Source organism: Trachymyrmex cornetzi, unplaced genomic scaffold, assembly GCF_001594075.2.
Source record: "Trachymyrmex cornetzi isolate Tcor2-1 unplaced genomic scaffold, Tcor1.1 scaffold607, whole genome shotgun sequence".
In the NCBI taxonomy this organism is placed as follows: domain Eukaryota; kingdom Metazoa; phylum Arthropoda; class Insecta; order Hymenoptera; family Formicidae; genus Trachymyrmex; species Trachymyrmex cornetzi.
The window spans coordinates 1,008,542-1,036,213 of NW_017299923.1; the positions used below are offsets into that span (position 1 = coordinate 1,008,542).

A 27,672-nucleotide genomic window follows, 5' to 3' on the forward strand; every position below is an offset into this window, starting at 1 on the left:
AATTGAAGCGAGTGGTACCACGTGGTCTTGCGGTGCACGAAAAGCGTATAACGGACGCGCTTCGCATGCGAACCCGGCGACAGCCGCGCTCGGACGGAGGACGCGCGACGAATGACGTGAATGCGTTGTGCCTGTGGAGAACCACTGGCGCCGAGCATTGCGCAAGCGTGCAATCACCGCGGCTGTCCTGCGCGCGATACTCGCCACGCTTTTTTATAATTTCAGATTTTTTACGATAGAAAAAGTAAACGCGTATGACCAGAGAATACGCTTCTGTGATTTTTCTGTGCAATCTTTTTATAACTAATCGTTCGTAAACGCTTATAAGTTTATTTTTTATTACTGTACTAGAATTTTCCTTCTCGCTTTCACCAAATTCAAACATATATTTCACTTTAAGTACAAAAGTGTAGATTAATTTAGTTGTAAAAAACAAGACTTATTAATTAAGTCAATGTCACTAGTACATTTAAGGAAACTGTTGGAAGATCTATGAATATTAATAACCCACATGGCACGTAATATCACAGTAATATCGCAGTAATATTGTAATATATCAGAAATATTACATATTACAATAAAATATCACAGAAACATTATCGATAAATTACATGTTGATAATAGAAGCGGTGCACTTGCACACACCACTCATATCGGTCGGTTTATAGTATTTTTTTTACTGCTTTACCAATGAGATTATATTATTTTAAATTAGCCAATTAACAATGTAGGCAAATGATATACACCCGTTGATAACTGACATTGAAATATCACAGTAATATTGTGACAATATGACATCTTAAATAGCAAAGTGACATTATAATTAATAACGCTTTCATGATGTATTTTATTGATGTTAGAGACGTCATTGAGACATTGTTAAAATATCACAAAATTATATGTACACATACATAATTTTATAAGTGACATTGATTTTATTATAACTTTTTCAGTTTATTATAATATTACATAATAGTTAATGTATTTTTTAACAATCAGTATTATTTTTTTATTAATATTATATGAAATAATTTTTATAATATTAATTGGAATAATTAATATCATGTGTGGAATAACATTAAAAATATTAATTTAATAAATTCTCTTAAAAACATTTTAATTTTTTCCAATAAATATTACATAAATGTAAACATTACATAAATATCACAGAAATATTACATAATATTATACCGATATCTCTGTGATATATCTTAGTAATATTTCTGTGATTCTTTTTCGCGGATATTGTACTATTACTGTGACATCTCAGTCAACATTTCAATGATATTTCTGCTAGATTTTATTGTAATGTTGCAATGTAAAAATGATATTGCCGTGATATTAATGTGATATTACGTGCTATGTGGAAATATTGTGATGCTCGCGCAATCGAATTTCAAGTCTGCATTCGCGAACGCGTATGCACCCTCTCGAGCTGCAGAAATGAAAGACATATTTAGAGAAACGAGCAAAACTGTTTGTTAATACGCAACAGCGAAAGAATGTAAACAGCGTGAAGATACGGAAGCGATCGGAGCCTTTCCGAACGTAGACGATTCGTACATACATCAAATGTATGGTGCCCGTTTAACAGTCCATTAGCTGTTATTACCGGTGACGCGCTCTTCAATTTCGTTTCGTCGGTCACTCATTTCAACTCGCTCGAAAATAGCACGGCGCGGGCATCAACACGATGTGGGCATAACTTATATTATTTAAATGTATACATTAGTACGGAAAAAATTGCTAATCAAAAATTGTAACAACTTACCCCGGTCTCCCCTACATATAATAATGTAACCTACAAAAATATTTAATGTCAATTAATCTAACATTCTAATATTTTGTATTATATTATAGTGTTGTATAATCAGGGCCTAAAAAAAAGGTTGCAACACTTTTTTTCGATAGGTTTCGGAATGCAGCCTACTCACCAAGCGATTGGTTAATTCTTATTCATGGATTGATAAATAATTATTTTGGTGAGTAGGCTGCATTCCGAAACTCATTTTTAAAAAAGTGTTACAACCTTTTAGGCCTTGACCATACAATTATAATTTATGCGAAGCTTTCGGAAATGCGCTGACAAAAGGAAGCAGAAATTGGTATCAGTAATTTTTATTTTTATTTTTTAGATAAATGTCTGAAGCAATTAAGTCTTAAGGACAAAATCTGTAAGATATCATAAATCGTGATAAGACACCTAAAAATGTCAAATATACATCTTTCTGACAGTTCCAAAGAATATTCTTATAAATTTTAAGACATCTTTATGATGTCTTGTAAGACATGTCAATGATCTCTGGGAGGATTTCGTAATTTCTCTGAGAGAAAGGATTTTGTTAATTTAACAAGCCACCAGTTTAAAAGTAATTGGTAAATATGTGACAACAAATTTATTGTGATTGCTGCTAGTACCAATTTGCTATACCAATCAATTACTAATAACAGAAGCAAACTATATATAGAATCTAATGTATTTTTTGGATAGACTTTAGACTCGTTTACATAGAAATCGCAGATGATCGTGGAGTCTTAAATCGTAGGAAACTGATCAATCACAGTCAAATATAGAGAGAACACTTGACTAGAATCGGCCAATTTCTTACGATTTGAGATCTTGCGACCGTCTATGACTTTTATATATGTATATGAGCCTCTTTTTTACAAGTGATACTATTTTGATTATTTGTTACATTGACAAATGAGAAATAATTAATTTGCAATAGTAACTAATTAATCGTTTTTTTAACAAATATTACATTTGTTTTCCCTTGATTTATTCCTATAACAAAATCATTTTTCTCAGTGTTGACTTTCCTCCATGAGATTCTGAGTTGTTTAATTTCTGGAGGGGGAGGATCTCGTTGCCTACAAATCGATTGCCTACCAGTATTGTTTGCCTACATTACTTTTGCCAACAGTTCGTGTGCACACAAAAATGATTGCCTATCAACTCGATTGCCTACATGCACTAAAAGCAGGACCTCCTTTTTGATACTTTCCTGGAAGATGGCTAGTCTCCCAGGTGTAAAATTCGGTGTGCGTTAAACAGACGCCATTGATTTGGTGTACGAGCTGTCGCTACATTCAGACATACTTCGATCACTTCCGTGTCTTTACAATCGCGTTCTTCCACTGCTGTGTGTGACGAATAAAGAGTTTTGCTTTTCTTAAACGAGTAATACGAGTAAACGAGTAAAACGAGTCTATTTATTCTTACGGCTTGGCGGGAGTGTGCGTACGCGTTCACTTCTTCTTCTTCTTGTGAGAATGGCCCCGACTCTAACACAGTGTCGATACGGCCAGAATCGAAAATGCCGCTTATGCGGTGAGTAATAAAAGTCTAAAAGAGTAACAAACTCAATTGCGCGTTTGAAGCCGGTCACACTTTCCAAAAATGATGACGCAATAACACGTCCGAAGCCGATCACAGCTCACTTGGAATGCAAAAAAATGTACGCGTTCACGAGTGCGAGCTTGCGATTTGATCGCGCGAGCGTAAAGGCCGCGACACAGACTTTTGCATAACGCATAACGCATAGTGCATAAGCGAATCAACTAATCAGAATCTTTCCTTTCCTCCCATTCCATGGAAAAGAAGAATTTCGATTGGTTGATTCCCTTATGCACAATGTATTATGTGTTATGCAAGAGTCTGTGCTGCAGTTATAAGGGCCATTCCACACAAACTTGCATAGCCGCATAAACATATGCATAAAGAAAATCGCCCAATCGTAGTTTACGTTTGTCTTTATGACTGAAATGTGATTGGATAATTTTCTTTATGCATATGGTTATGCGGCTATGCAAGTTGTGTGGAATGGCCCTAAAGATTGAAATTTCATCAATGAGGACAAAGAAATTTTGGTTCCTTTTGTTCTGATTGATCAAATTTCAATCTTTCAATCTTCAATCTCACTCTTCAATGCGTAGTCTGATTCCGGCCTAACAGATTAGGGCCTGAGCACAATAAAGGAACAGGAATTAGATATTAAGATTTCAACCTATCAGAAACTGATTTTATCGGAATACACGGTTTCTGATAGGTTGAAATCTTAATATCTAATTCTTATTCCTCTGTTGTACGCAGGCCCTTATTCAAGCGTTGTCTCTTTCGCTAATAATCACATAGAATAAAATTTAGTATTTTATTTAATTGAAGGGCTCTCCGAAGGAGCTTTTATTTTTATGGTGGTGATGGAAAAATGTTGCTTATGCATTGGTTATTTTTTTATTTCTAATAAAATTTCAAAAATATTGCAATGTTTTTCAAGGAGCCCTTCAAGTGCCTAAAAAAACACAAAAATAATGCAAAGTTATAACAGCTAATGTGCTACATTACGCGTCGTCATACTACGTAGTGTAGATTTCTACTTTATCAATAATAGAAGGGTAACGAAATACGATATCGCATCGACGGAGCAAAGATGACATTTTGTATATCAGAAAATTATTTAAATTTTGGAGCATGTGTAGCAATTTACATTATCGACTGTAAATTTTAACGCATTTCCGCAAATTGTAACGGTGAAATTATAGCGAAAATAGCGGAACGACTGTGAGTCGTTTTGGGCTGCGTTCGGAAATATCACCCGGGTGCCCCTGTGTATCACCTTATCCTTATTTAACATTGGCTGAACAACAATGATAAAACGATACACAGAAGCACTCGGGTGATGTTTCCGAACGCAGCCTTGTTGATTCCGCGAGTTTCGTTCCATTGCCAATTTCCGTTCTATGGGACGGCACCTTTAGGTTTTTCTGTGGTTTCAAGGCCGCGACACAGACTTTTGCATAATAAAGCATAACCCCGGATCTACAGTAGGTGTTTTAAACCTTAAGCCGTAAAAAATTGACCAATTACAGTCGAATCCGAGAAGAATAAGCGACTGTGATTCGGCCATTTCTTATGGTTTAAGGCTTAAAACCCTATTGTAGATCCGGACTAATGCATAGTGCATAAGAGAATCAACCAATCGAAATTCTTCTTTTCCATGGAATGGGAGAAAAGGAAAGATTCTGATTAGTTGATTCGTTTATGCACCATGCATTATGCTTTATGCAAAAGCCTGTGTTGCGGCCTGCACCTTGTATATTTCTACCATGGACTTTATATTATGCTAGATAGTAGAGTGTCTTCGGTAATTCATGCGGCCTTCACCTTGTATATTTCTACCATGGACTTTATATTATGCTAGATAGTAGAGTGTCTTCGGTAATTCGGGAAGTTTTCGAACGTATTTTTATTACACATCTTTAATATTACTCCGTCAGTGCTGAGACCGCTGAGACGTGTATTTACTTTAATTTGTCGTATACATGACATTTCATCGTTCATTGACGCTATCATCATACGTAAGCTGATTTGTTCTTTCGTTTTTCATTGTCTGTTCTATTGCGTAAGTCAGGATAAGCTCGACACATATAATTAATTAAAATACATAGATATATCAAAGTAAACTAAGGCTACGTTCCAAACTTCCTCTCCGAGGAAAATTTTACTCGAATTATAGTACACGCGATGTATACTATAGCATGTAAAGTACAATCTTCCTTGGAGAAGACGTTTTCGAACATAGCCTAAGAAATAGAGAGAGAGAGAGACATAATTATGTCTTAATAACTTTTATTTAACGTTATCAATTTTCTTGTTTATTTTTCTCTAAATATTATGTCATGACTAAAGATCTATTCTTTAGTGGCTGAATTGGTGCACATCCATGTACATTTGTTGTATTTAAAATAAAAGATATTATATTTTAAATTTAGTGAAAATGAGATAGAAAATTTTAATACATTGTGATGTAACGACAAAGAACAGGTCTCAAAACAAGTTTTTTGTTATAGAAAATGCTGGCGTTGGAGCGTATACCTGATCAAATTGGATATTTGGTATTAACTGAGGATGGTGCTGTATTAACAGTAAGAGGCAGTTTCTAATGATGTTCTTCTTTCCGTTGTAACAGCAAATAGAATCTTTTGTGTTTGTGTTACAGTCTGGAGGAGATTTAGAAAATGATGAAAGAGTGGCAAATATTATCAGTAGTTTAGTAACACTGACGAGTAAAGTTGATCCTAAGGCATTTCCGTTGCATGATCCTTTTGAAAAGATATCAATCAAATATAAGGATCATTGTTATATCGTGTGTCTCTCCAATAAGAAGATTTATGTAGTAAAGAGAAAACTGCCATCTCAGACTACAGCGATCGTTGAACAGCAGTCTATCATCGATGTTTAGATACAATAATAAATCTAATGCCCACAAAACAATAAATCTACTCTTTGTAAACTTTGATATCTGACACACACACAAATTCAATTTCTTTGATCATTGCGAGAGATCTCTATTCACTGTTATGTATCTTTAAAAATATATATATTTTAAGAACGAAATTAGTGCAATGTATAATTATAAGAAACATTGGCTGCAGAAAAAGCAGCTTTTTGTAATTGTAAAATTTTTTAATAATTGATTTATATATCTAGAGAAGAACTAAAAATTACACATTTAGAAGTGGAAGGAGCGTGCTTGGTTCGATTTATATATTTAGATTCAGTGAGGAATTATAAAAGCAAGAATTAATCATATTAAAGAATCATACGATTGCAAAGCTACTTTTTCTATTGAACATAGCCATTACCTGCCTCTGTTAGTTGTATAATGGTTTCTTTCAATCTTTCGAATAAAATATTCTCCCAATATGTAATTTGAAAATTATAATTATGATTAATCTTAAAATATATTTATCAAAATATTTTTTGTAATTTATGTATAGTGTTACATTTTATTTCTAACATTAATGCATTTAGTGAAAAATTTATTTCCGTAATCTGTTATATTTACAAATATATATTATATATCGTACATACATTTCAAGATAGATATATAAAATACTAAGTTAACTAAGTATCACTATCGGTACTGGAACTATCATAACTGACCAGAGATATGCTCGAACTTCTAGTTTTGGAGGTAGTAGCATTATTCGTTATTTCCTGTGTCTTTGGTGATTCCTGGCTTTGTAATTTTAATCGGTCATTCGAAGAAGATATCTTTTTTTTATTTTTAGATCGTATAATCGAAACTAATCGTTTCAATTCTATACCTTCTTGTTTCCTTGTACCTAAAAAGAAAGCATTCGTGAAAGCATAAATATGTAACAGGAAAATGTGCATTTTAGTTTGCTTAAGTGCTGAATAAACACCTTTCTTATAAGTCAGTAATTTTGCTAATTTGATATCATCTTCATGTTCATTTACCAAATTAATTTCTAATCCAGTTTTTTTTAATAACGCATGATCATCAGCTTGCTTTTTCTGAAGCTCCTTTTTTCTATCCTGTAATATGAAATGTATGAGTCAGTCGGTAAAAATTCATATTAACATGTTCCATGCTATGTGCCAGTGATTTTCCATTCAAGCCATTTGATATTCCGTTTATAAAAGAAACGTAATTATAAATAATTTTTAATATACATAGATACATAATGATGACATACTGATACTGATAAGTAAACCTTCTTTATAATAATTTGTGTAATTTTTTTAACCATATGCAAACAAAAATACTGTCATCAGTGATCCATGCAACATGATTAAGTGGCATGGAGAACTTGTTAATCAAATTAAGTAATATTTAATTTATAAACTGTCTTAATGTTACTTATACCATATATTATCTTTTAAAATGTTTACACATTGTTTACCGCCCAAACTCTCAATTACTCCTTTCATACCAGTTATTTTGTTTTTAAAATTAAATATACTTTATGAAAAAATTATATAGTATAAAATTAAATTTGATAACTGTACCCGAAACAAGGCTCTCATTGCGCAGTTTGAACTGTAATCATCTTTCCAAATATTTTCGTTTAAGGCTATTGCACTTTCCAGTACTGAATTTCGAGATTTGGCTACTTTCTTATCTTCTATACCATGCTCTAACTTGTACATTGCATCGTCATACAATCTGCATGAGACTTCTTTTGTTTCAGGTACTACTTGCTCATTCTGTTTAGGATCCCATCGATTTTCTTGACGTCTTGCACCACTCACTATGATGTAATCCAGATTCTAAAAAGACAATAAAAATATTAGCAAATATTTCAGAAGCAATAATTTATTTGCATTATCAATTGTAATTATAACTTACAGCAGGATCAGTTTTTATTTCAAAATGATTGTCACAGAGATGACACTTCATGCGAAATTGATAGAGCGGGGTGCTATAATACATTCCAACCTTCTTTTTTTCTGCGTTATATCTAACACCCATGCCGATATGATTCCCACATCCATTGCACCATATATTGTAGGGCATCTCAAATCGTATGATTAAAATGCCCATGTGTAGCTTGCGAGCTCGCTCACGCAATGCGTGAGTACCCAAGAATTTATTGAGACCACCAGCACGAGGATCATAATCCGGTGGATAGTACAAATTTGTTCCCTTCCGTTCTCCCATTGTGCTATAATTTATTTAAACATCAATAAAATCAATTAGAAAAATAAAGATCTAGCAACATTGGTTATAAATAATTAGGTAATTATTTAGAATACCATACCCCATCTAAAATCTTAATAAAAATACACTCATTCGACTCGTTTTCACTCGAAATGAAAGAATCTGGCAAAAAAATGCGGCAGTCGGCGGTCGGCCTCGTGAACGAGATATCAAGTGTTAAAGTTTGTTAAAGTTCGAGATTTTTTTTAAAGGTTAAAATATCTATCATCCCGACTCAATATAGCGCTATGTATACGTTTTGCTTTAATTGCACAAATTCACTGCTTTAAAAATATAAATTCACTGTTTTAAGCACACAAATTCTTTGCATTATAACAGTGAATTTGTGTTTTTAAAGCAGTGAATTTATGTTTTTAAAGCAGTGAATTTGTGCTTTTAAAGAGTGAATTTGTGTTTATGAAGCAGAGAATTTGTTTTTAAAGTAGTGAGTTTGTGTAATTAAAGCAGAACGTATACATAGCGCTGTATCGAGTGGAAATGACAGATATCTTAACCTCTAAAATATTAAATTTCAACGCTTAATATTTCGGTTCACGAGGCCGACCGCCGTATTTTATTGCCAGATTCTTTCATTTTGAGTGAAAACGCGTCGAATGAATGTATTTTTAATAAGATTTTAGGTGGAGTATGGTATTTTAAACAATTACCATTTGATTAGTTCAATAATTAAAATGAATAATTTTCTGTAAAGTTGAAAACAATTTTTTCTCTTTTCTGAAAAATAATTTTTCAGAATTTTTTTGTGTCACTAATTTTGAAATGAGGTATCTGTACACTATAACAAATATTACAATAAATATTTCATCATACCTTGATTCCTTTTCAAAGCCGGAAAAAAAATAAAATAACTGCAATTGTTTAAAACAATCTGTCCGAAAAGATATAGATACTTCAATAGATTCCTGTGATGTTGTTGTTTTTCAATAAAATAGGTTAGAATACGATACAATTAATAATATATTTCACTGGCCGCACTAGTGCGCACTAAGTTGACCGAGTGCGAGCGAATGCCGAAGTGATGACGTAGTCAACCGCACTCTCGGCTCTCCCCAGTCTCCTCTCCCCCCCCTCGCTGTTCGCACTTCGCCGACCACCGCTGCGCCGTTCGGATCGTCAACTGTCGCGTATGAAAAATATTCAGTATATTCAATTACTTATTCTTTATTTTACAATTTACATGATTATGAGAAACGGATATCGTCGTACATTTCGGGTTTTGCTTTGTAGCATTTTTGTCACTTGTTCAATCCTATAGTACTTGCGCGTTTCTTTTAAACATAATTAGTAATTATATTCACATAGAGTATTTTTGATATCTTAACATTACGTCTTAATTTTTATTATTCTTTTTAATGATTCATACTTAAATGAAGGTTGATAATATTCTATATATCCTTTATATAAAAATACATGCAAATTTTCTTAATATGTGGTATTGCGAAACAGTTTGCGCTAAAGACAGCTCTGATTAAAAGTATTAAATATTTTGTTAATCATTATTTAATTTTTCGGTTAATAAATTAATTTAAGGCACTACTATTACTGCTACTATTATTCCGTGTTTCAGAAATTCTTTAAACTTACATACGTGTATAATGACAGAATTTAGCAATTCAAAAATAACAAAAAAAGCAAGCCATCAATCTTTTATTAAAAATATTGTGTACACTGCGCGGATTTTATATAACATAAAATTCCCGGAAAAAAGTTTTCATGTATAATTATATACTAAATATGTCCATATATATATTTTTTGTGAGTTATTACAAATTAATAATCACTTATTATAGCACAATTGAACTAAGATATTCATGAGCTGTGTGAATGCGTAACAAATTTAAGAAATAAAGCAAAACTCGCGCAATAAAGCCTATTTATCGAAGAATATTAAAAACGTAACGAATATATTATTTTACTTCGTAATACGCGTTAATATTTCGATAGTTAGACGGTTGGCGCGCGGCCTTGGTGGGGGGACTGGTACGGGGTGGCACGGGGTGGCACGGAGCGGCGCGGCGCGTCACGTTAATACGTAGTCACCGCGCAGTCATTTCCTTACCGAGGCTCGTACAGGCAGGTAGCTGTGCCGCGTGCCGCTCTTCTTTACGTTTCTTTTTGAAACATAATCGCAAAAAATGCTACATATAATACGAAACGTTGGACTTTATGAATATACTCACAGTATACGATCACTAGCTCGCACGATTAATTAGTAAAAGGAATGAGATGATGATCATGTATAACACACAACAGATATTCCGTCCGGTTCATTCATTTAGAATCAAAACGCGATAGAAAACGAAATTTGTTACGATTTTGCGATAATTACGAGTGACGATTATTTTTGTTTAACGTAGAATTTGTCTTTCGCTTTAGTATAACTCGATTATGCTTCGAACAGTATATCACACGAGTCATAAAAAGAAACGCTAATAAATACTCTCGTGCAAATGACGTATTTCATGCGATTTATATTTTCACAATTAATATAATTTGTGAAATTAATATTTGAAATTTAATAAACTTTTCGTTTTTTTGTGCATCTTTCATGATACGATTTTTATACAAAATTGAACGTAACTTTGGAACTATTTGTCGGTAATGAAAACAATATTTCACTTTTCTATTAATCTCTAGCTCATTCCATTGACCCTAATCAGATCTTACAGACATCGTAATAAGAAATTCAGCTCTTTTTATATGTTATGAATCTATTTCGCAATGGTGACGAATTAACGTGTGTTTGATATCATTTCTAATTGTTAACCGATAATTGCATAGTAGTTGATGATAGTATATTACATTTTTCAGATGATATCTTCCCTCTCAGGGTATATCCACACAACTTGCATAGCCGCATAAACATATACATAAAGAAAATTATCCAATTGTAGTTCTCTTTTAAAGTCGTACATAAAATGTGATTGGATAATTTTCTTTATGCGTACGTTTATGCGACTATGCAAGTTTGTGTGGATATACCTTCACGGGTACGATCTTGACGTGGTGGGAGGGCTCAGTACCCAGAGGATTTACACGAAAAGAACGATTTTTCTCAAGTATCTAAAAATTTTTGGATCTATCTGAATGATACATCTAGATAAAATTTTAGATATTGAGTAAAATCGTTCTCTTCGTGTAAAAATCCAACGGGGAAGCTAACGTACCCTCGTCGCCGATTTATTTAAAAATGAACGAACCGCAGCCGGTTCGTCGCGTCGCGCGTTTCGGGAGTGTCGTTCAAGTTATCGGACTCAAGTTATAGTCCGCGCGCGATTATAGTTTATTATTCGCGAGTGTTTTACGCGAGTGTCCTGTGCGAGAGGATGCCAACCCAATTCTGAGAGGAGGAGGAGGTCTGGGAGAAACATCGGGCACCGGTGGAGCAACCTTGCGGTAAATATTTTTTACTTATAAAATTAATCTTTTTTTGTATATTCTTAAATCATTTTATTTTACTATGGCTTAAAAATAATAATTAAAAAAAGAGGAATTACTTAAAAATTTTAAACTTTTTATAAATTTATTCTTGTTTAAGTCTCCTTCAGAGAATGTATAATTATTTTCATAAATATCTAATTAAATGATAAATAAAAAAATCCGATGCCTATAAAAATTATGTTTTCAAAATTGCATGATCATTTTTTCATAAAACTTTGAATGCATTTATACAGAAATTATTTTTTTAAATAATGATTATTTCTTTACCCTGTTTTTTAAATTTAGATTTTAACTTTTTTGTTACAGAATCATCGTAGCGACGTTGCAGATAAAACTCCACTGTTGCGCATCAGGTCGGTGAGTTATGAATTAATTACGTTTTTATTGAGGTAATGGATGTATGGTAATTTTTTTTTTTTCATTAGTATTCCATATATCTAAATGCATGTATGCATAACAATTTAATATATAACAATATTTGTACTAAGTATACAATAATACTAAGTATATTTGTACTAAATATAGCATTCCATACATCTGTTGCCTGAAAATGGATAAGTTAAAACAAACAAGGATAACCTTAATTCTGAATAGCTTTTTTTTTATTAAATTTATTGTGTATATGAATTTAATTTGATATGCATATGAAGGTACTTTCGACTACATACACTGTATACTATATTAATCGTCGAATTTAAAAAAAAATTGAGAATAGCATGAGGCTAAATAATAATACATTATTCATTAATAACTATAAAAAAAAAAAAATTAATAATTCGGCGAATGTGAATCATAGGTTTTAAATATACACTGGAATCTTGAAAAATTCCTTCCGCGCTATGAGTAGTATGAGTAGGGAGTGACAGTAGCTACTAAAATCTTGAGTTTCATTGTTTTCGAGAAAAATAGGGACGATCTCTTTATAACATTCACCCCCATGAACCGCGTGCTATTACGAGGTCTTAGTATATTTGCATAAATAATTAAAATTGAGGTTTTCTAATACAAACACCTTTCTCTACAAAATTTAAATAAAAACGCTGAATATAAAATTTTCTGTTTATTTATTTAATGAAATTAACACATAAGGTACATAAGCTACGACCATTTTTTTCATGGCTGTAAGTCTGTTATCACATCCCTAGTGAACATTTTTCTTGCAATTCTTCATAAAATTTTTCAGAATTCCTATATAATTTTATCATAACTCGTCGACTTGTATAAAGTATAACATGATTTCGTCGCTGCACGTTAGTGCTGTAACATTATCGTGTCTTCTAATAATCCTTTAGGAAATTTTTCAAAATTTTTATACGAATTGAAACACTTTTCAGAATGCTGAAAGTTTCTATTTCTTCTAGATTTTATATACATATACATATGTAAATTCTGAAATATATTTTAAGATTTCTCATTCTATATAATTTTCGAAGAAAACTCATAAAATCTAAAGAATTTTAAGATGTCTTCTACTTTTTTAAATATTAATATATGCATAAAAATTTAATAAATTAAAAATATTCATAAATTTAAAATATAAAAAATTTGTAAAAAAATATAAGAAATTATGAAAATCTTTTCACCAAGGCTCCGTTATTTTTTCGTATGTTTTTAAGACTTACGTATTTGGGTTCGCCACGATTGCAAACGGCGAACATATATATGAAATGGAACTCGTAGAATGTCTTTATCACAAGTTAAATAATTATATAATTGCCACGATTGCTACATAATTAATATTAAAGCTGATATTTTATTAATATTCGAGTTTCTGGTTTGCTCACAGAATCTGTGTAATATTATTTCTGTCTACACTGAGAAAAAATGCTGTTGATTCAATTAAAGTCTATATTATGGGCTGTCACTAACATAAGTGATTAATTCATGCGTATATTTTATTGACATAGAGGCTTGATTATTGAAATAATAATTTATGCCTTTGTGTCAATAAAAATATACATGACTTAATCACTTATGTTAGTGACAGCTCGTAATATAGATTTTAATTGAATCAATAGCATTTTTTCTCAGTGTACAGACCGAGATATATGTATATGAAGCGTCTCGAAAAAGGTAACTTCAAATGTCCGCTTCGTTCAATAGAAGTCTTTCGAGGCATACAGTATATCTATAATGTACTACACATTTCGATATCTGCGTGTTTCAATTGCTACACGAATCCTTCATCGGATGTATGCGGTCTTTTGTGCTGGCTCGGAAATGTATCCTGTAGAACCACTTTCGCCGATTCGTTACCTCCACCTCCCGCCTAAGCATCAGTAAGACGAAAGTTCTTATCGTCCATAAGGATATAACCATTTGTACCTGTATCTGGCCGGACGTGGATAATACGCGAATGCGTAGACCACTGCAACAAAGAGCACGATTGTATGCAATAAAATTGACATTTTTTTTATTATTAACATATAACAGATATTAATTTATCACGAGAATCACGGAAATGTATATATTAATTCTTTCCAATTTACTAAAAACTAATTTATTTTATGAAGAAGAAAAGTTATAGGCCGGTATTCGTAGTTGATTCTTATATTTAAGATCATTTTAACTATAGCTTTAAGATATCTTGAACCACAGGGCTGTATTAGCATCTTAAGACATTACTTAAGACAGTGTTGAAATATAGATAGATTATGAATATCTCGGCTGTAGTTCTTTAAATAAATATACACTAAGCATAATACTGAAAGTATGTACAGGTATATACTAGATACAAGGCTGATATTTCATCGTCCGACAAATTTTTCGAACATATTGATTACATGGAAGATTTCTAAAAATTCGAGAGAAAAAACAAGTTTTTTTAATTTCAGAATAAACAATCGAGTAAAAGCTAATTTCTTTTTACCGGTAAAAAATAGATTTTTACATATTTAATATACCATATTATATGAATTACCAGAAAAATATATATTTAATTTTAGCGCATACGTTTAGGATGGAAAGGTATGACGCTCACATTGCTAAATACGTCGATTTATGTACTTTCCATTTTACTATTTGAGGGATAGAAATTTTGGCTCTGAAAAATATTTGTCTTACTCCGTCATACCGTTGTAAGAACTTTTTTGGAAAAGGACTATTCACATGTTCGCCTACTTGTCGTCGACGCCATTATTTGGTTCTCTACAGCCGATGGAACCTCTGCAACGACGCATAACGTGCAAGCCGTTTGGCGAACGCTCGTCTTTGGATATTCCTTTTACGGAAATTATCCAGCGTGTCGAAAGCCGAGGTCGGTATCAACGATCCTTGACTCCGCCAGTAGTAAGCTGACGGCATCGGACTTAAAAGTGGCACCCTCAATGGGCCGCCCAAGCTGCCATGAAGGTGGTTCACGAACTGAGGCTGTCCGTGAAAGTCCACGTGTGGCTGCAACTTGGGTAAATCAAAGTCCGAATGGCCCAAGAGAGATATCTTCAAGGGTGCGATTTGCGGTTCGGTGTCTACGGACAGACTCGCGTACACTGACGTATCACTGTCGTCATGTGGCAGTTTGGACGGGTCCAGCAGAGAGCCGTGTGAATTCGGGTATTGGATTTGTTGTAACGGTGGGTATCCCACGTTCGGCTGGATTAATAGATTTGGGTCCAAGCCCAGATTCGGGAAGTGATGATGCGACGTGATCTGCGGTAGTTCAGGTCGCTGGTAAGCGCCGTCTTGAGCAGCAGGATTCTCCTGTCCGTAGTTATGCGTCGGATTGTTGTAGTTTGTGGGATAGAGTTCCGGAACACCGTATGTCGGAACTGGATGCTGGGTGGGAGGATAAGAGTTTACGTTGCTGTTGGTGAGGCTGTCCTGGCCAGCTACGGTTTGATCCTTTGAACCAACACTACCTTTCGGCACACTGTTCAAGAGATTCTTGATAACAGAGCTTTTGGTCTGGTCCGAATTTTCTAATACCGCCACGTGCGTTTGTTGATCGCTGTTCTTGTCCAGGTCAGATTTCGTCGGTGTCACGATCAGCAGGCCGCCCTGGCCGTTGTCTGTGAACGTGACGTCTGTCAGTCTTGTCAACAAATTTATTCGGTGCTTTATGAGAGTGTTAAGTACAAGTTCGTTAGTCAAGTTGGGGCATAAAAGTTGATACTGTCGAGATTAGTACGTTGCGTTTGTGCCAAGGGTATTATAACGTGTCTGTCGAGCAAGTGCTAAGTGTGAAACAACATGAACAATCCAATTCTATATTCGTACATTCAATACACGAATGGTACATTTACACGTATTTGAAAGGAATTATCACAGGATTTGTCACAATACGATATAGTGCGCTTGTGTCATGCTAAATTCTGGACGTAGTAAATTTTGGACGTGGTACACTAAGAAAAATATTCTAGTTATGCCAACAAAAAATATTAGAAAATGAATTCTGATTTACATTAATCAGAATTCTGATTATTGAATGTCTGGTTATCTCGACTAGAATGCATTTAACTATATAAGTGTCTGATTTGTTCTTTCTGATTAAATCTATCAGAATTTCAATTAACGTAACAAGACTTCTTTTCTAATGTACAAGTGAAATCATCTATTTACTTTTTATGTGATTATAAATTATAAAATATTAGGGATGCGCGATCTTAATCCGATTTTTTGAAAAATCAATCTTTTTGCAAAAAAAGATAACGACGAACGAAAATTTGAATAGCGACTCCATTTTATATTATTTTTTAATAAAATTTTAATAGTAAATAGAGAAAAGTATTATCTTTACAATGGAACAAATCTGACTTCTTTATATCTATCCGTTTTTTCACAAAAATTTCGCAAAATTAGGCTTCGTTTTGATCCGTCTATAGGTGTATATCCTTAAAAGAAATTATAAAGTATGTCAGGAAACAGGTTTTATTATGTAGTTGCTGCCTCTCGCCAACTTTCGGGGAAAGTGAAAGGTCGCGTGCTGATACATTCATGGGAAAACATTCGTGGATCGTGATACAAAATGTTCTTCCGGAAGGAGGACATTGACATTCATCGGCGATTGTACGATACGGAAAGGGAAATTCGGGCGTCATTAAGCGAATCACATCAATGCGCGGAAAGAAAGATATTGCTAAAATATCAAAAAATTTAGCTAGATGTAGGTTAGAAAATAATTTTATTAAACTATCAAAATAATTATGTAGGACGTTCAAGCTAATTGCTAGATTATAAAAATATTTTTGCTACATTGTTCATCATGCTTGAGTTTCCTATATAATTATTTATTTAATGGTTCAAAAAATTATTTTTAGATCTGTATATCATCCAGTTAAATTTTTAGATATTTTAGCAAAATCGTTCCTTCCGTACATATTTCGCAAAAAAGTGTCAAAATTCGATAAAAGATCGAAGATATAATTGTCAGATTACATCAACATTCGGCAACAAAATTTATTCGCGAAAGCAATATTCGTTCCATTACTTCTTGAATAAATTAAGGAATATATCTTCCGCAATTTAATTGTTACGAAATTCAAGAGAAAGGCTTTAAAAAATAATTTTCCTCTTGTTCCATATCGAAGTTCTTCTCTCTCCTCGAATAATTGCTTATCGCAACGTCGAAAATATTAGATAGAAGGTATACTTATTAAGACTTCATCAACACGTAATTAATATTCTAAGTTAATTCTCGGTACCTCAGAAGATGCGAAAAATGGAATATGACCCAAGGGACTGCAATATTACAATTATATGTAGGAATGTGAAACCTACCATTTGATGGCACGCCGTAGGTCTCGTGTGCTGAGAAGTCATTAGGCACTTCGGAAAAATCATCAGAGTTTGGCGGTGACCCTGGGTAGCTGGGATTGTGTTCTGTAATTTCGAAAGTATCTGATAAAATACTATCATATATGAGAAGAAATAGAGATCTTTTAATTCAATAATTATATAAATCACGATATAATTATAAATATACACTCAACAGTATTAGGTAATAATATAATGTATGTATATATGTTGTAAAATATTTCATCGTACACTTATCTATTTTAAAGCTTTTTTATCGGTTATAACATTCAATTGTTACAGCTTTTTGAACGAATTCGAGAAAAGCGAATAATACTCATTGTCAGTTAAGTCTCGAACGTGATTGTCGTGGATATCTGGCTTCATGGATAATCAGTCTGCTTATAAATACTAAAATGACTTTCTATAGGTTGCCATTTCTCAATATAAAATTATATCTTTGATAAATTTCCACGTCTAATCGGTTGAATACAACGTAGACAAGTGAGCGTACAATAGAAAGTAAGCAAATGCGTCAAGTTTTTAGTACTTTATTTGCGACGTATAATTTGCGTAAGTATGTGCATGCAGATGCTTAGTTTATAAATAGATTTATAGTTGATTCTTTATTATCATAATAATGATAAAAAGCTCGACAAATTCTGCTCGGCAGAGATTGCATTTTATCTAGGTATAAAAGAAAAACAGTCTTTTTTATTTAGGATTAAAAAACCAATTTAAAGAATTACAGTTTTTAACGTAAAAAACTTTTAACTTTTTCTATCGAAATTGTAAAAAAAGATATAGAATTCATTTTTTTTATTAAAACGTTTAAATCTACATTATTTCGGTATTATCATCTTTCGTCTTTATAACTTTAAAAATCAAAGTGGAAATATTTTTGCGTTGTTGTCCATGAGCGTATCCAGGATTTTCGAGAGGAATTGGAGGAGACTTTATCAATTTTGTTATCATATTAACAATAACTTTTTGCGTTAATAAGTGGCTTTTTTGAATATTTTACAATGTACAAATGTTTCCTTCTCATTTATGATTTTAAATGGGAAAAATATTTACATTTTGTAAAACTTAACTTATTTTTTTTTTTTTCTAAAAATGTGTAGGTAAAATATAGTTATTAATAATGGAATGTATAGTTGTATAAATGACTATAGCTAATATTTCAACACATATTCTGTTTTTAGCTCAAAAATTTTGAAACAATTTTTCTATGTATCTTAGTTACTCTGTCGAAGCTTCAGTTAACAGAAAAAAAATTATATTTTATATATGGTCATAAGTCATAACGGGAAGCAGAATTAACAAAAGAATTAGGAACAAAAGTAAAGTTATATTTTTTTAATTAAAAATGAAAAAATGAATAAAACAGTTTGTGGAAATTGATTCCTGTGGATACACTCACGACGGTATCTAATGAATTATTAATAATAATAGGTATATTCTTTATGCTGAACTTTTGCACCAGTTCATTTTTCTTCCTTTTCTCTTCAGGAGAAAAAAAGTGGAAGAAAGATGAACTGATGCAAAAGTTCAGCCAAAAAGAACAGGCCTAATGTTTTTTCGAAACTGGATCTAATAGCGAATTTGATTGGATATATTAGTGGACACTGGTGTGCCCACTAATGTATCCAATTGAATTCGCTATTAGATTCAGTTTTGAAAAATTTTTTAGGGCCCAAGTAAAAAAACTGATTTTTTTATTGATATTTTTACTGAAAGTTTCTAATTTTTTCGGTAATTTTTATCTCTAATTTACCGATATGTTGAACCGGTGGATGATCGTAGTAAGTCTCTGGTGGATAAGGTTTCGATTGCGCGTTGGCGGCCAAGTGTTTACCGAAGGATGTAATAACATCTCCTGCTTTACTGACAACTTTGCCTTTACCCGCTAACAAATAGCCACCTCCTTTAACTAGTTGACCTTTAAGGGCCAATACGCCGCCACCTATTGCCTTGAGAGCTTGAAACAGTGTACTAAATATCACCTTCTTGAAATCCCATGGACCGAATGGCTTTTCTTCATACTGAAAAAAATAATGAGATCGAAGTAAAATTATATTACAACATTAGGTTGAAATTTATTGCGTAAGAAAATAAACATAAATGTTGAAATAGCGGAAGTGATATATCATTTTCATCTCTGTTCATCGACATCCTTTTCCATTTAGTTTCTAATTGATGTATTAAATTGCTCATTAGGCAACATAATAACTTGACGCGCATCACGATTTTCACTTCGCTGTATCATTTACTTTAATTGCTATGCAGGATATATCGCGATATCCAAAGAGAAAAATCTTGATAATCATGAAGCAATTAGGAGTGTGGATAATGGAAAAGGTGAACAGTGAATGAAGAACCAGTTGAAATTTCGCTCCTTTGCGGCAAAGTGGATGACCTACATGTTTTCAGCATAAACAACTTTTCTCTTTGCAATTGTAAAGTATACTAAGTATATTAATTAGTTTCTCTCTCTCTCTTTTTAATCTTTGTATAAAAATTCAATTTTCTCTATACTATTTTATTTTTTTCGTAGCGTCTCTGTTATTACTTGTAATAAAATTTACTTTATTCAAATAAATACGAATGCAAAGTACACGACATTAAAGTTCATCGCCCACTGAAAGATAAGTGTTTTGATTTATAATTATAATCATATAGTAAAATAATTATTTAAATTGTTAAATAAATTGTGTTTTAAAACTAAAAAAGATTTAGGCGTGCAGTTTGCAGAATCAGATATGTACCTATATAAATTCACACAGAAACATTTAGGAACTAACAATAAGATCCGCTTTGACCGAATGTAGGAATTCTCTTATTTAATTAAAAATAATTATATGATTAGGATTATCTATTTTTTTTATAGTTTATATTACTTTATAATGTTAGTAATAATAATTATATTTACTTTATCATTATATTCATTGCAATTATTTTCTATGCTTTATACAATAGCATTTATATTCTACATTTTATATTTAAAAAAAAGTTGGTACTGAAAACGACTATGAACTATACCAGTCATACAATATTTTTTTGCATATAGAATTATAATTATTATAAGAATCTTGGTCGCGTTTAATTTGCTGTTTGTATGATTCCGGTTTTGTATCACGAACAGTAGACCAACAGTATTCACTAAGCATTGTGTCTGATGTTTTTTCCTTTGAAACGTTTCTCAATGATCGCAATGTCTTGGTGAAAGCGTTCACCATGTTCATCACTGAATTCACCCAAACTTGATGGAAAAAAATCCAAATAATTGTGAAGGTGTATTTTAAGTGACATGTTAACTTTCATTGCATGAAAAGCTAAAATCATTTTGGCAATAATTTTTTTTGTAATTGTCGGCTTTTTTATTGTCCAGAAAATTTTCGATGACGGCTACCAAGTAAGTCAATACTGAGACACGAATATGCTTTCCTAACATCTACATTCAAAATCTCTTTGAATTTTTCGTATGAGGAAACCTGTGCTGTACAGTATTATACAAAGACATTTGATGATACTTAAAAAACATTAACGACTTGATCTGGTAAAACGCTGGGACACGGGTATTTTTTTTTACATCTACTTTTAAAATCCCCTTGATTTTTTCATGGGACGAAAAAAAATCGATTTTTGTCGCACTGTGTTATTAGTAACATTATAGCTGTATATAGTAACTATAAAAATGGAACTCCTAATCATAATTATTGTATTATATAATTATAATTATTATATCATACAATTACAAATATGTAATAAATACTTTTCTCTCAGTCAATGCTTGAATAAAAGTATCGATTACCGAATAAGCATGTTCCACTGTAGGTGCACCGTATACCGGTTTATACGCCGTTTCGCTGCTGCCCGCTGATGCTTTTGCTGCAGAGCCGCTTGATGCACTCGCGATTCCAGTTAACACTCCGCCTGCTATGCTGGTCAGAAGACTGGTGGATCCAACATCGTAACCTCTTTTTATCCTATCTTGCATCAACTCGGTGTATTTCGGATCGGTAATAACGCTGATAGTTATTAGCTTTTTGTCGTCGATCCTCTTCAATGAGTCCGGCTCCGTTTGTTCGGGTAGAATCTCGGACATCTCCCAAGACACATTCTGATCCACATCGTCCTTTATCCCATCTAACTGATTCTGATCCACCAAAGGTCTCCACGTTTCTGGCACATTTGAGAGATTGGATTCGCCGCGATTATCCGTAGCTCTTCGATACGGTTCTAATCGCTCCAGCTGTTCCGCGGCCTTCTTCAGTAACGTCTCCTGATTGCTCTCTACGGTTTTTGATCGAGCCATGGTTACTGAGCACCACGTTACTATTAAGAGTTCTGTCAGCTGAAACGCACGATAAAACGCGGGGAATTACAGCTGATTCGTAAATTCTGCGTGTATCAAATAATTTTTCGTTATATTAAATTAATACAAATAAAAAAAATTATACTAAGAAGAACTACGAGCCAAAACAAAATAAATTTTAATGTATATGTGATATAGATGACATTAAATAACATAAGTAAAAACAAGATAAAAATATGTCTACATAAAACTAACGTTTCGACCCTCTTCGGGTTATTTTCAAAATTATAAACTAATATCTATATATATAAACGGTTGACACAAAAATAGGCTAACAAGGATAACCAATTATAGAAGTACAAAGACAAAAATTGATTAAAAGTAGACCTTAGTTGTTTAGGCCCTGATTTCAATTATACGTGGTCGCGACGATAGGTATTGTAGATCCTAAATTTAAAAATATCGAGTATTAAACGATGAATATAAGTACTTAACGGAGAATAAATCCTGGATATACGTCATGGTTCGATTGTAAAAGGTATTGCCAAATATGAAAATCGTTGATACTGCCATTAAGTGAGCCAAATTAATATTAATCCTTATTGCGAAAGGTTAATCCGGATTCTAAAGTAGGGGAGACCGGGATCAGTAGACTATAGGAGTAAATAGAATAATCGAGGCTACATTAAAAACAAAACACGCAAGACACGCGTAAACGTGTCTGAGCACGCAGCATCGACTGCCGTTCAGTCTGCTGTAACATCTCGTTGCGAATACATCTATGATAGAAGTTATGCTACAATTTAAAAAAATCGTACACCTTAGTAAATATTTTTATTTTTAAAGTTTTTTTTTGTTGTACAATCGTATATGATTGTCTGACATATTTGATTTCTATTTAGATAGTAAGTGTAGGTCTTACTTAATAAAGTCCAACAGCTTTTTTTTGTTTATGTATCTTTGTTATCATATATTGTTAATGTTTTTAAAAAATGAACGGATGGGGATAGTAGACTAACCACAGTGATGTATTCATAGCTTACAAATTAGCGATGTTGAAATTTTTTTTTAATTGAAGTGGATTTAAACGAGACTGTTAACATTTGATGTTAAACAAGGATAGATGATGAATCCGAGGCATTGAAGGCATCCGAGCAACGTTCCCGAATGCAGTCATTGTATATTATTTTCAACTTTCATTTAACAATACATTATTGATTGTTCTATTATTATTTGAGGTCAACATCATTTGTATACAGCTGATCACAGAAAGGTTTCGAAATGCAGCTTGCTCACCATGAGTGGTTCTTGGATCTAACTGTTTACTATCAACTGCTCTATGAATAAGGCTGAATTCCGAAATTTATTGAAAAAAAGTGTTGCAACCTTTCTGTGACTATCTGTACATAAATTTATTTTATATTCTCTAAAAAGAAGCAAGAAGACAAAAATAAAAGTATAATGAATTTTTAATTAGTAAAGAAAACTGAGCTTTATTTTCTTGCTGCTGGAGTGTAAAAATTACCCCAGGTGACTATTCTCGGATTGAATGTAATAGTGTATACGACATCAGATTAACAATGAATGCTTGCAGAGCTCATAAACTACATTGTCGTGATTTAGGGAAGTCTGTCCAGTTCGTTAAGCATCGTTAACTTTTTACTACAGTGCATTTTGAGGGTCAAGTGTTGATTTCCGAATTGTCCGAGCGTGGAGCATTATAACGTGAATGTAGTAAGTAGAGCGATGCCAGGTGAAAGTTATGCGACTACCGGTAATTCAAAGTGCGCTCACCATGGGGATCGCCATACATGACTTGCGGCAAGAACGGCAATCTCCTGAATACCGATGATTTCACACTAGTACCGCGACACAACTGAAACTCTAAGTTAATTAGCGATAAAATTGAAGTTACGCAATTTACTATTATCTGCAGAACAATCATGTTTCTTCCGGATTTTGACTCTCCCTCCTCCCCCCTCCTCTCTCCCCCCTTTCTCTCCCCCCCCCCCCCTCTCTCTCTCTCTCATGAACGGGATCGTTAATTTGCCAGACTAAATGGAACAAAAATGAGAACAATTCCGAATTATAAGATGAATATAATGAAAAATAATAAAATTGACGACAATTGAATGATCTGCGTTTTATCGTAGTCGTAGAGAATCGTCCCACTTGAATGAACGAGAGTGATCATCGTAACCTTGATCTTGCATGTATAGAGTCATTGGCTGACCTAGTTTGTTCGTTTGCTGCGTGTGTTCTTGACGATTTCTAAAAAGCCGATATAGCGAATGATCGTTAATAAAAAATTTAACTTCCGTACTGAGGACAAAATCGAGCCTTTCGAGTAAAAGCTGTTCTTATAAAATAGAGGTTAATAAAATGTGCAATGCTTTTTGTAGCAACGTATGAATTTTTTGCCTGGATTATATCATCCATTTGTCAACTTTTTCATCTTCCGTTATGTATCTATAATATCGGATCTTCATAATAGTTGGAAAGTGATCTAATTAGAAAATATATCATAGAAGAAGATATGAAAATAGCATAAGTGTGAAAATTAACTTTCCAGTACTTTCGCAATCAGCTATTTTAAAATTTCTAAGACGTTTCCGAAGGATATAAATAATATATCGCGGAAAAATGTAAATCTTTTTCCTTACAAATAATAGCTTGGCGCTAGAAAGATCGACATACACGAGATAAGATGATCAGATTTGTTTAATCAAACGAAAAATTAGAGAAAAATTGTTATCAAATGGAATATAAGTTATAAATATATGTATGCGATGTGTGAAGAGTTAACATTGCGGATTATAATAATCAAAATAACTAGTTGAAATTAGCAGAGTTGGGTAAGTTAACTTTTTTTTAACTAAGTAAGTAAAGTTAACAGCCTTGAAAATTTAACTTAGTTAAAATAAATTAATTCATAGTGATGTTAATTAAATTAAAAGTTAAGTTAATGAAAAAAAGTAGTTAAAAAGTTAAAAGTTAAATTTGTTTTACTTCATGGTTTCGAGTTAACTTTTTTTTTAACTAAATTAAAAAACTAAGTTAAAAAATTAACTTTTTTAATTAACAAGGAGAAACTCACATATGTATTTCATTATTATATGGATTTTGATTACCTTTTCGTGATTATTCTGGGGCACCAAAAAATAATCCCTGTAAAGCAGTACATTGCACTTCCGTGTATTTTTTGAGAAAAATGTAAAGTCATGATTTTAGCCCAGGAAAAATGTTATATATGTGGACATATTTTATATATAATTATATATAAAATATACTAATTTTTGATATAATTATACATGAAACATTTTTTCCTGTCATGACGACGGATTGCTTTCAAACCTCTTTATTTTTTGTTTAAACGTAAATGAGATATTTGAAATTATTTAAAATTAGAAAAATACATCGAATGTATAAGCATATAATCTGAATATAGGATCTGTATAAAGTCAACTACCCAACCCTGATGTTAACTTTTAAAAATCAAATTAAAAATTAATAGTTACCAATAAAATATAACTAAGTAAAGTTAAAAAGTTAAGAGTATAAAATGTAACTAAATGCAGTTAAAATTAATTAACTTTTAACTTTTTAACTTAGCATTACCCAATCTTGGAAATTAGCATAGAACTTGCACTATTATAGAAAGTGAACAAATATGCGGATTTCAACAAACGTTCACGCTACAGTAATTATTTCTTCACGGCTTGCAGCCGAAGACTGCGGAGCATCGAGCATACTTTTCTTCATTCTTGCACGTGTGAAACTTGCGACAGGTATATTGAAGAAAGGTTACGGTCACGCTTTGTAGAACTTTCACGTGGCTGAGAAGCAAGGTGCTTTACTCTCGAATGGCGTGAAATCCTCGAATGATAACAAAGAATTAATGATCAAGGAAGAAAAATAAGTGTAAAAGATCATTAATAATTCAAAGATTATGGAACCTTTCAGTTGCGGTTTTAATGCGAAAAGTGAATAGCGAGAGATTATGATGATTATGCGGATTAAATTAATATATTAAAAGTTGTGAATATCGAACTTCTTTCACTTGACGCTTCAATATTTATTGGCACTTTACATGTCTTCACAAATCAAAATAGATGAACAGAACGTATATGAACTATATATGATAGATGAAACGCGTACCTTCATACTTGACTTTCACGATATACCGGTGGAATGATCACGGCACTCTCACTACACTCACTGACTATGGCTACGGAATATATCCTCTCTTTATATCGACTCCCACTTTGCCGATGATGAAGAAAGTGATATCCATTATGGCCGGATTGCGTTTGCCAAAATTGACGCTCGTTTAGTTGTGTCGCAATGCGTAAGTTGCATTGTGAATTATAATTAAAATTGTACACTCCGTATGTATAATCAACATTATATTATAAATAATTGAAATGGAATTAATTATTTATTTAAGTAATTAAAATAATTATTAAGTAATTAATAGACTAAAGACATTTTAATGTAAAAACAAATTGTTTCGGTTTTAACTCCATATTTTTCTCACATTATCAACTTAATTTTTAGAATCCGACCGAAACCATATTTTGACCTTCGGCCAAAACCGAAAACGAATATTCGGTTGTTGTTCAATTTCGGTCGAAAACAAAACCGAAACCGAAGTTTAGATAAGTACTAAATACTAAAAAAAAAGAGAAAGAGAGAAGCTAACGGAGTCACATTTTTTTCGGCCGAAATCAAAATTGACATTTTTGGATTATTTTTACAGAGACCGTATGATTTCCAGGAATCATGACAAATTATGTGCTCTTTAAAAAACAAAATTTTATTCAAATATCGAACTGCAATAATATAATAATATTGCATTCTCAGTTTTTAAAGAAATCAAATCACACTTATTATTAGATTTATATCAAAGTTTGCACTCAAATTGTCTTAAGCTTAATCAACGAGTAAAGATTTTTGTTTCACGTTACACTATTTTTTATAAATAAAACTCGAAAGAGTTAAAAATAAAAATACATTAGAATAATAACGATTCTAGTAATAATAAGTGTTTTGTGCTTCGTTGTTCAAATTTTATATTGTCTTGATGATTAAATGCAGAAAGTATCTAATTAAAATATACGACTTTGTGATCGCTAATATACATGCTTTAGAATTTTAATATATTATATAGTTGCATTAATTCTTTGTGGACCAGCGACCCCGTTTCGAGTCACACTTTTTCTTATTTTATAAACTGCTCAATTAATTTTTATGAAACTTGCTATGAGGTAATTCGATAATGGTTTATTCAGTTTATCCAAATTTGAGATAAGAAAATAAAAATGATGGATTCAATATGGCGCGAACAGAATTTAAAAAATATTTGATTATGTATAAAACTCTGTTTTAGAGAATTTATAATCCAAAGTATATTTAACATCAAATTTCCGCTTTATTTGAAGGTCATTAGCACTATACGTAAACAGTTAATACTGATTTTTAAACTGACTTTCATACTCTGATTATAAATCCTATGAAACTAGAATTTTTTCATGAAGAATATTATTCTTTTAAAATTTTCGATATTTTCAGGTTGTATTTGAACTCATTATTTTTTTAAATTATAATTTTACAATTTTGAGACTCCCCAGAATCGACTTCAGCGATTTAAAAAAC

At 32.4% G+C, this 27,672-nt stretch overlaps 4 protein-coding genes across 6 annotated transcripts in view; 1 reads left to right on the forward strand and 3 right to left on the reverse strand.

Moving 5' to 3' along the window:
- Positions 1-2,956, reverse strand: part of L (zinc finger protein Lobe) — a 122,264-nt gene extending 119,308 nt beyond the window's left edge. The window contains exons 1-2 of the mRNA XM_018516007.1: positions 2,891-2,956; positions 1,772-1,801 (exon numbers count right to left, since the gene is read on the reverse strand). The gene's annotated coding sequence lies outside the window, so the exon portion shown is untranslated. The remainder of the gene's footprint in view (positions 1-1,771; positions 1,802-2,890) is intronic.
- A 2,256-nt stretch (positions 2,957-5,212) lies between these two features.
- Positions 5,213-6,261, forward strand: Lamtor4 (Late endosomal/lysosomal adaptor, MAPK and MTOR activator 4). 3 transcript variants are annotated; one of them, XM_018515886.1, is made up of 3 exons: positions 5,213-5,363; positions 5,848-5,925; positions 6,000-6,261. In XM_018515886.1, the coding sequence occupies exons 2-3, from the start codon at positions 5,854-5,856 to the stop codon at positions 6,240-6,242; spliced, it is 315 nt and encodes a 104-aa protein (XP_018371388.1). In that variant the 5' UTR covers positions 5,213-5,363; positions 5,848-5,853; the 3' UTR covers positions 6,243-6,261. The 3 variants fall into 3 exon arrangements, with proteins under 3 accessions (XP_018371388.1, XP_018371386.1, XP_018371387.1); XM_018515884.1 differs by having other exon boundaries at positions 5,214-5,358; positions 5,851-5,925; XM_018515885.1 differs by having other exon boundaries at positions 5,330-5,402; positions 5,851-5,925.
- Positions 6,262-6,841: 580 nt separating this feature from the next.
- On the reverse strand, positions 6,842-9,498 carry LOC108766540 (coiled-coil domain-containing protein 130 homolog). Its single transcript, XM_018515883.1, has 5 exons — positions 9,339-9,498; positions 8,157-8,472; positions 7,817-8,077; positions 7,210-7,342; positions 6,842-7,128 (listed from the first exon to the last, which is right to left on the reverse strand). Exons 2-5 carry the CDS (start codon positions 8,466-8,468, stop codon positions 6,908-6,910), a joined length of 927 nt encoding a protein of 308 aa, XP_018371385.1. The 5' UTR covers positions 8,469-8,472; positions 9,339-9,498; the 3' UTR covers positions 6,842-6,907.
- Positions 9,499-14,260: 4,762 nt separating this feature from the next.
- On the reverse strand, positions 14,261-26,228 carry LOC108766542 (uncharacterized). Its single transcript, XM_018515887.1, has 6 exons — positions 26,176-26,228; positions 21,514-22,056; positions 19,477-19,744; positions 17,685-17,786; positions 15,090-15,976; positions 14,261-14,337 (listed from the first exon to the last, which is right to left on the reverse strand). Exons 1-5 carry the CDS (start codon positions 26,179-26,181, stop codon positions 15,117-15,119), a joined length of 1,779 nt encoding a protein of 592 aa, XP_018371389.1. The 5' UTR covers positions 26,182-26,228; the 3' UTR covers positions 14,261-14,337; positions 15,090-15,116.
- Positions 26,229-27,672: the final 1,444 nt, after the last annotated feature.